This window comes from Coffea eugenioides, chromosome 2 (assembly GCF_003713205.1).
Source record: "Coffea eugenioides isolate CCC68of chromosome 2, Ceug_1.0, whole genome shotgun sequence".
NCBI lineage: Eukaryota > Viridiplantae > Streptophyta > Magnoliopsida > Gentianales > Rubiaceae > Coffea > Coffea eugenioides.
In genome coordinates this window covers 79,533,094-79,541,782 of record NC_040036.1, presented here as the reverse complement: position 1 = coordinate 79,541,782, position 8,689 = coordinate 79,533,094, and the positions used below count along the sequence as shown (strand labels likewise).

Genomic DNA, 8,689 nt, shown 5'->3' with positions numbered 1-8,689 from the left:
CCGAGCACGTTAACAGCGGGATTCGAATCCTGAACAAGTCAAGAAGGTCGCCATACCCTAAGGAGAGGGAGCGGACCGCTCGAGCTATCCCGTGGGGGCAGAACACCAGTCACGTAAAGTGGCAAGTTTGTGGGAGCATCACCAAAGAGGTGATGACCACTGGACCAAATGGCCAGTGGCTGTATACATATACATTTAAGGAACGTTAATGTCTCGATTGTTAGTGTATATAACTAATTTACAGCATTAACCTCCTATTTTTAACATCTAAACCCGATTCTAGTTCCATGGTCCAATGCGAAGAAGACAATAATAATTCATCGATCCAGCTACAAGTGGCCGAATGGTTGATAAATGATTTTTCTTTAATGGACAAATTAATCCAATCCAATTACAACCATTTAGTAAAATGGATAAGGTCTAACAAAACCATTTAGTAGAGTAGTTTTTTTTTTTAATTTTTTTTTATTTTAATATGGTGCGCATACGGATTCTCGTTGTCCATATTTTGTTGTTGTTGCAAGTTTTTTCGGTTCCTGGATGATGTTTCACAATTTAAAGTTCATTCCCTCTTTACTGCCTTATCCTATTCTTATTAATTAAATTAGGAATTCATCAAAATTGATTATAATGATTAAATAGAATGTAATCCAATAAATCTAATACAAAGATAATGCGATAAGAAAGTTTTGATTCATAATGCTTAAAGATTATTTTAATCCGCTACTAATAAAAAAATTAATTTTTTTTTAACGAAACACTCGCGTAATCTACCAGCTGATACTATATATAAACATACGAACCAAAAACTGGATGATATCGTAGACATCTGCCTGCTGATCTGCGGGAATCTTTCTCCTTGACTGTGGTGACCAAGCTGATTACGCTACAAAAGTCTTAAGAGAATGCCTTGAACATTATACATAGACTGACAGCGGCACTATGAAGTCTCAAGACGTACGTACACCTACATTCTTCAGTTGGCATCAGACGGAGTCTAAAATCTACAAGCTCCCAACTCTTTCTACGCCTACATTATTATTGATATCAAACAATGCTTCAATGTTTCAAACGTTTATCAAGAATCTCGACAATGAAAATAAAATCATAGATCTCGGTGAGTGTAGCGATTTCTTCATGCCCAGGCTTCTCCCCCTCTTCTGGTATTTACAATTCCAACACTCGCACTTTTCTTAAGTGGTTTACTTAGGTGCAACACTGGATATCTGCAGAGCTTTCGCACCCCTTTTCTCAAACTCAGCTTATCAAATAACCCCTCCTCAACTTCCATGTTGTCCAAACCATCATCCCGCAAACCACTTTCCAGATCATCGCTTTTGCGCATAATTGTTGATATCCTACTTGGAACGGCTTCATTTTCCTGCTTGGCATCACTCTTACTTTTGAAGTTCCGCTGATCTGCTCTGGCAGATTCTATGTGGTCAGAAGTCCCGCTTCTGAAAAGTTCACTAGTGCCAGATCCCTCGCTGCAATGGCCATAAAGGCCCTGGTGGCATTGTATCAATACACCTGAGTCTGAGGAATATATGTCCTTGTGGGTCGGCGAATGAGTAGCCGATGATAGTAAAGTAATCCTGGAAGCAGATTCTTCTCTCTCTCTCTGAGTTTTGATTATCAGTGCCTTCAGGAAGTTCATAACTTGGACAGCATGAATTAATGCAGTTAATGGGTCGGCCATCTGCATAAATTTCAATAGCATCTTAATTAAACAACTCACACAGCTAAACTTCAACAAACTAACAGAAAAGCATACAATTCTCTCGTGGATAGTCTTAAGGACAGACAGACATGGCAATGATGCCAACACAGCAACACAATCAAACCCATCTCAAGCCCCAATCCAGGACTATAGGTCGGCCTAAGTTTAAGCAAGTGTTTAGCTTGCCTAGAAGTCAATCAGTGATGATAAACAACTAAAAAACTGTATTCCTAACTTATTTCCTCGAGTAAATTATTCGCAAAATTGTTAACAGACCTCACTCCAAAGCTAAAGAAGCCTCTGATATTCTATCGTCTAGAATGCTTAAAAACAGGAACCATACACAATTTGTGAAGCTGGGATGAAAATTTAACCACAAAAGAAGGGAAATACATTAAACAAGCGAAATCTCAAATATTTATAGTGTAGAAGCACCAGAGCACCTGAGTCATATTTGGAGCAAACACCATAGCAATGTTCCGTGCATTCATTTTGTTATAATGTTCAAAATCCACAATATCTGCCATCAAATTGATTGCCCAATCAAGCAATGCAGCTTCGGTCTGAGGAAGTAATTTCACAAGTTGTGTGCACTCTTCTTCCGTGTTGCAATGCATCACTTGTTCTGCAGTCAGAGAATCAAGAACCCCAGTGGGGAGTTCTCTAAACCAAGCCTGAAAATTCACCGGGTTTCAAAGATCATTATCAGGTAAAACCCAAGGAATGCCCAATAAATCTCACAAAGGCAAATAAAAGTTACATCAGATTACTAAGAGAGTAAGATATGCCATAGTTATATTCACAATGGATTAAATTCAGACCAGAAAATTTTGGGGATGGGATCAAAAATCGCATTTCATCTGATAAAAAACTAACATGAAAACAATTGCTGCTGCCAAAATTAGAAGAGGACAGAATGGTGCCTTATGTTACGTCAGATCCAACCAAGAAAGTTCAACAACTAGGCTACCCAATACATTCATTTGGTAACTACCTCTTTTCTCTTTTCATCCAAGATATTTTTAATTTCATTTAAAATTTTATGCATCAATATTATTTGATAAGCAAGCCATGCATCCAAAAAATTCACGTTTTGTCTGCAAAACATTAGATAGGAAATTTAACAGAGAATAATTCATTGATTTTGAGAAAATGCGAAATATTAAGCATTCAGATCATTGACTGTCAATTAAAGTTTGGTGGCTGTGATGGCACGTTCAACCTTAGATGTACCTCCTTCTGGTTCACAAGATTCACTTAAACACTTCTAACAGTCTGATAGCATTTCACAGTTTCAGTATTCTTACAAATGCTTTGACATCATAGGGCAGTTGTCCCTTTTTGTAACTATCAAGTTTTAATGATATAATACAACGCCATTTGTATGTGCTTTGATATCACATAATGAAAGCCACTTTTCTGGAAAGGATTAGTTTTCTTGTAAAGGCAGAGGAATGTGAGATATTAACTTGACAACACCTTTATTAAGCCTGCCAAACAATGGACATCGATGCCACATGGGACAACACCTTTATTCAACAGGTTTCGAACATTTTCTGCTTGACTGTTCTCTGCATTTATTCGGAATATTCCTTCAGCCTTCAAGCAAAGCAGGAAAAATTACGTCAACTATTTTCAAATTTTTACAGCAATCATCAAAAGTGTAAGATAATAAAAACAATACTCTTAGGCCGCCTTCTGAGTACAAACGATTTTGCATCATCAGAAGAATTGTCGGGACACTGTTTCCTCTGTGATCATAAGAACACTGCATTGACTGGGCTGAGACTCCAAATACACTTGCACTGCAAATGGGGCAACAGGGTAAGAAGGGAAAAGAAAATCATAGATGAAGTGCCAGACCAAGCTATCTACGCGAGTAAAGCAGGAATATGGTAAAACTGCTACTGTGCTCTAACATCACAAGTGCAGATTGGAACCACTCATTAATATCAGTGAAAAACCAGGCCTCTTTGGCTTTATCCCTAGGCTGATAGGGCACCCAAATAACCATGAAATTTACTGAATTTAAAAATTCTGAATGGAATTTCTGAGTGAGACACAAACAAGAAGGTTAGAGAAACCTTCCTAACCCCACCACCCTCTACTTTCCAGTCCTTCCAACAAGAGTTATCAGTGCAAAACGATAGTTGCAACATGGCGTTTTATGAAGTCCGGTAAGATTTAGAAACAAATTTACCTCCAATATCCAAGAGAACAGGGAAAAGAATGGCCATTCCCAAATTTACATTGCAACAAACAGTGACGGTAGTGAAAGATAGCGTGGAATATGAATTTCTGGATGACATTATGGAAGCATCTACCAGAGCACCCTTTGATAATATGAACATCACAATTAGTGAAGAAACTATCCCAGTATCGCCTATACATCTAGATTGACTGGCAATAGCAGTAGTAAAACAACCCAAATAAATCCAGCCAAAAAAAAAAAAATTTGTCATCCAATTGCTTATCAACTAGTACTATTGGATAAGATCCCTGAGTATTGAAATAGCATTTGTGGGAGTCATTAAGTGCACTAGTATATTTAGTAGAAACATGACAGGTGACTAACAGTAAAATCATCTGACCACAAAACCATACATGCGCAAGGCAGTGAAACACGGCAAGCAAAGAAGATAGGATACTAGTAGTAGTAGTGAAAAAAATACTTTGGAAAGCAGATATGATCTCAGATCCACAGCAGAAATCAGGCTCACCTGTCAGATGTGTTATTTGCACAATGATCTCTTGGGAATTAAATGAAGAAGAAAGTGAAGCGAGCAAGAATCTAATGCTACAGCAATAAGTAAATACATTGTATTAAAAAAAAAGATTTTTTTTTCTTTTTTGGATGATTAGGTTGAAACAAAGAGGGGACCTGGCGCTGGGGACGATGTTGCCGCGGGGAAGATGATACTGGAGGTCGTGGGGCAAGCCGAGAAAGCCATGGAAGGGATCGAAGGTGACGTGGGAGACGTGGCGGACGTCGGTGGGCCAGCCAATGTCGAGGTGGTTGGAGGAGGAGACGTCATCAGCAGCATCGGTGTCAAGGTCAAGACCGCTACACGTGACCAGCAGAGACTTCCTCAGAGCCGCGACCACAATGGCCAGTAATCCCCCGGGAGGAAACTGACCATCATCAGGATCACCACGGTGATGATGACGACTGGTGCTACTGCAGGTCTTGTGTCTCCTGCTGCTCCTGCGCTCTTCCAACCCAATAAATGGCGTCGTAGCAGGGCTGTGATTCTTTTTGACCAGGAAATATCCATCCTCCTCTTCCACCCTGTCTTGGTAGTAGTCGTCGTCGTCTTCTTCTTCTTCTTCTTCTTCTTTTTCGTCGTCTTCGTCCTCGTGGTGGTGGGGGTAGCGAGAAGGGGTAGGAGGGGATGTTGGTCTGAGGATGCCTAAAGAGTCATCATGGGAAGGAGGAGGAGCGGTGGGGGTGGGGATGAAGGGAGGGAGGGTGCAAGACTTGGATCGGAAAAGCCCACTCATTCTCATGTGCGGTGCTATCGATGCTGCTACCATAGCAGTCCCCTCACTACTCTTTTTTTTTTTTTTTTTGCTGCTAAATTAATTACTCCCTAGGGGGGTTTTTTTTTTTGGGGGGGGAGGAACTGGAAATGTGATCGATTAGTAAGCAATTTGGGTGGATGGTGCGGAGTTAGTATATGCTAGCATCTATCTAATTGAGTATATACTGCTAGTAGAATTTCAATGTTGTTACTACCACTCCAGTTTACAAGAAGAAGAAGAAGAAGAAGAGCACATTTACACAAAAGTAGTTTGGGGGATGTTTTTTCGAGAGGGATGGATGGAACCACCTAGTCAGTCGGATCAAATAACTTTTTTCCTTTTTCATTAGAAGACGAAAAGATTAAAAAGAAGAGTTGGGGTTCTGATTTTGGTATTCAATTTGTTTTCGTTTTGGCATATCATAAGTTCATAACATAAGGTTGGTTGTCTTTTACTGTATCGACACACAAATGGACAGACAGACAAACGGATTAGATGGCAACCCAACACAGAGAGGGAGTGGGTGGACTGGCTCTCAGACTCTACGTACTACTGCTACTGCATTTTGCATTGCGAGCTGTGATTTTTTTTTTGTGAGATGAAGAGAATGGAAATATGGAATGGGGCCGAGACAGACAGACAGACACAGCCCCCCCCCTCAACCCCACACAACTCACAAATACTTAGTCGCATGCCTGCATCCTTTCTCTCAATCAAAGGTAACCAATGAGGCGATCAATTGAATATTCCGACCTACCAATTTTTTGACGACTGATGATTCCTTCTGCTCTACAACTTCTCACATTCAGGATTCAGATGTACCTGGACTGGAGGAAGTCTTGATCTAATTTACGCAAAACAGAACCCATAAGCTACCACTAGCAATATTTTCCCTGGAGACTGGAGGCCCCTACATCGTACATTATTATTATGCTCGCTGTCCTGGACCTCCGACGCTTTTGCAATGGCAGTATCCTTACAAAACTCTCAGAAATTTATTACTATAATACTTCAGCGGTGGACAACCTTCAATTGAAGATGGATATGGAGATTGCAAGTCATTGTAGAGTACAGCTAGTAAACAATTGCTCTTCTCTTTAATTTGGCCGGTGGTAACTGGTAAGGAGGGACTGAAATTAATTACTAGTATTCACAACTCTCTTTTTTTTTTTCTTTTTTCTTTTTTTTGGGTGGGGGAAGGGGGAGGAGGTGTCGTAGAAGGCGATAGCAGCAGGTCGGTGGGGACTGGAATTTAAAAGATGACAGAAAGGGGATGATATAGGAGTGCAGAATGAAACCCCCCCAAAGTGACTGAATATGGGATCTGGGAATTGTCAATTACTCAAATTAGCAATAATGGTACTGCTGCTACGTACCTTTATCAAACCAAGCTGGAACCTGGCTCCACGCCACACGTAATCTGAGCCACAATCGACTTTTCTTCTTTTTTCCCTGCATGAATGCTATTCAATCTTCTTGTTCAACTACGTACGTGCTACTCCTACAGTCCTCTGCGTGATACTGAAACAGAGGAGATTAAATGGAAAATTCTGCTGTATTAGTGGTAGACGACTGCAACCCGGTCATCATCTCTTTGTTGGCTCGATCGGAAGCAAACTTTCTTTTTTCTTTTGGTTGAGGAAATCGGAAGCAAACTTTTAATAACCAAAGAAGTTTGAGTTACGTTACAAATATGCCTAACGCCCCACTAACATTAATTGTTATTGTCTAGAGGATGAGCAACTAATTGCCCCCCCTCCCCCCTTCTTCCCCCAGCAACTTCACAAGATTTCTCAAAATTGCCCCCTCGATCTCAACTTCACAAGATTTCTTAATTTTAGGGTTTAGCCTAGTTTTTTCATAAATCTATATGAATCTATATATGGCTTTGCATTTTACCAGTAACATACAAGGGAATTTACAAAAATAAATAAATAAAGCCAACTGCGGCGTGTTATGTGTTGCTAATTACTAGTAATATTTCGCTCCTTTTTCCTTTCTTTCTTTTTTTTTTTATACAATGATATTAAGCTGCTGGTTTCACAGTATATCTTTTGAAGGGTGGTGTGTGAATCTCAATAGAACATGCTTAACCTGAGTTGCAGGTCGTAAAATGATGTTGGATTTACACAGATGGGACAGGGTTTGGGGATGAAAAGAACTTCTGGCTTATCTTGAATTGGTTAACGGGATTCATAACACAGAGAGACTGACAGGCATCTTCAATCTTGGCCGTCCCATCCCCACCCCACGTTATGTGGTCTCAGGAGCGGTCACATGCCATTGTTCTGTCTCAAGCTGCATACACTTTTCTTCATCTCCTTGTCCGTGCTAAAAATGAGAACTGTCCTTCCTTCCCTTATTGTTGGCCTTTGGGGTGTCTGAGTACTATCCTCTTCTGCGGTGTTTGGAACTAAGAAACCCATACATTCATTCATGCATATGCATATTTCAGCATTTGACTGGCGATTGATCGTGTTTACGCTTAAATTTACTCGAATCGGTAGCTTCAAACTGTAATTGTGCACGGACATGATTCATCGTACTTAATTCAATGCCCCTTTCCGGGTTGATATTATTGAATGTTATCAAATGTGCTGGTAGGCTTGGCTATGCTTTTGGCATACATAATTAAGGCGTTAGTGCATGTGTGCTCTGCCTCCACTTCGCTCCCACGCAAAGTCCGAGGGAGGGTGTGTTGAGGTTGACTGGTACCGCCATCTCCCTCCTCCTGCTCCCCCCAACTCTGTCTATTACCATGCCAGTAGTAAATCAAATCATAGGTGGGTGAGCGGTACCAAATGGTGCATTATAACCATTAAATAGTAAAGTTATTTTGCACTCGACAATATTAAAACTACACATAAATCACTGAAATGTTCATTAAAACTACATAAGCCAAAAGTTCTCAGACAACAATTGTGTCTAATTCTTTTAAAAGTACATAAACCAAAAGTTTTCTGATGATAGAATAGGGATTAGGGCTTCTAGTTTCAAATCATGTAATGGACTGACAGTAACAGTCATTAGTAAATAGACTCCTAATTAGGATTTTCTATTTATATATATTTATTTAATGAATCTAAGTCTCTTCAAAACCAATACTAATTACTAATAATCTAACTATACATTACATATTTAAAAATAATACATTTATAGTTATATGCAATAGGGTGTGTATATGTGTGTATATATATATATATATAACTGGTCGAGTTTTAATCAAGTTGAGCCTATAGAGGCTTAAACTCGGCCGACTCACATTTTAATTAGACCTCAAATGTAGGCCTAAACTTTGCCGGCCTAGAATTACATTAAGCTTGGCTCCTTCTCTTTCAGGCCGAGTTTGGGCCAACACAATCCTATTGATAACCCTAACCTATTAGGATTTTAGAAGGATAGTTTGTGTATAAATTTATTATTATACCCGTAGTTAATTAATATGCA

General features: G+C 39.7%; 1 protein-coding gene across 1 annotated transcript; it reads right to left on the bottom strand.

The window, feature by feature from the left end:
- Nucleotides 1-856: 856 nt before the first annotated feature.
- On the bottom strand, nt 857-6,207 carry LOC113764074 (rho GTPase-activating protein 2-like). The gene is made up of 5 exons (XM_027308120.1): nt 4,602-6,207; nt 3,405-3,525; nt 3,200-3,319; nt 2,164-2,394; nt 857-1,699 (listed from the first exon to the last, which is right to left on the bottom strand). The coding sequence occupies exons 1-5, from the start codon at nt 5,252-5,254 to the stop codon at nt 1,136-1,138; spliced, it is 1,689 nt and encodes a 562-aa protein (XP_027163921.1). The 5' UTR covers nt 5,255-6,207; the 3' UTR covers nt 857-1,135.
- Nucleotides 6,208-8,689: the final 2,482 nt, after the last annotated feature.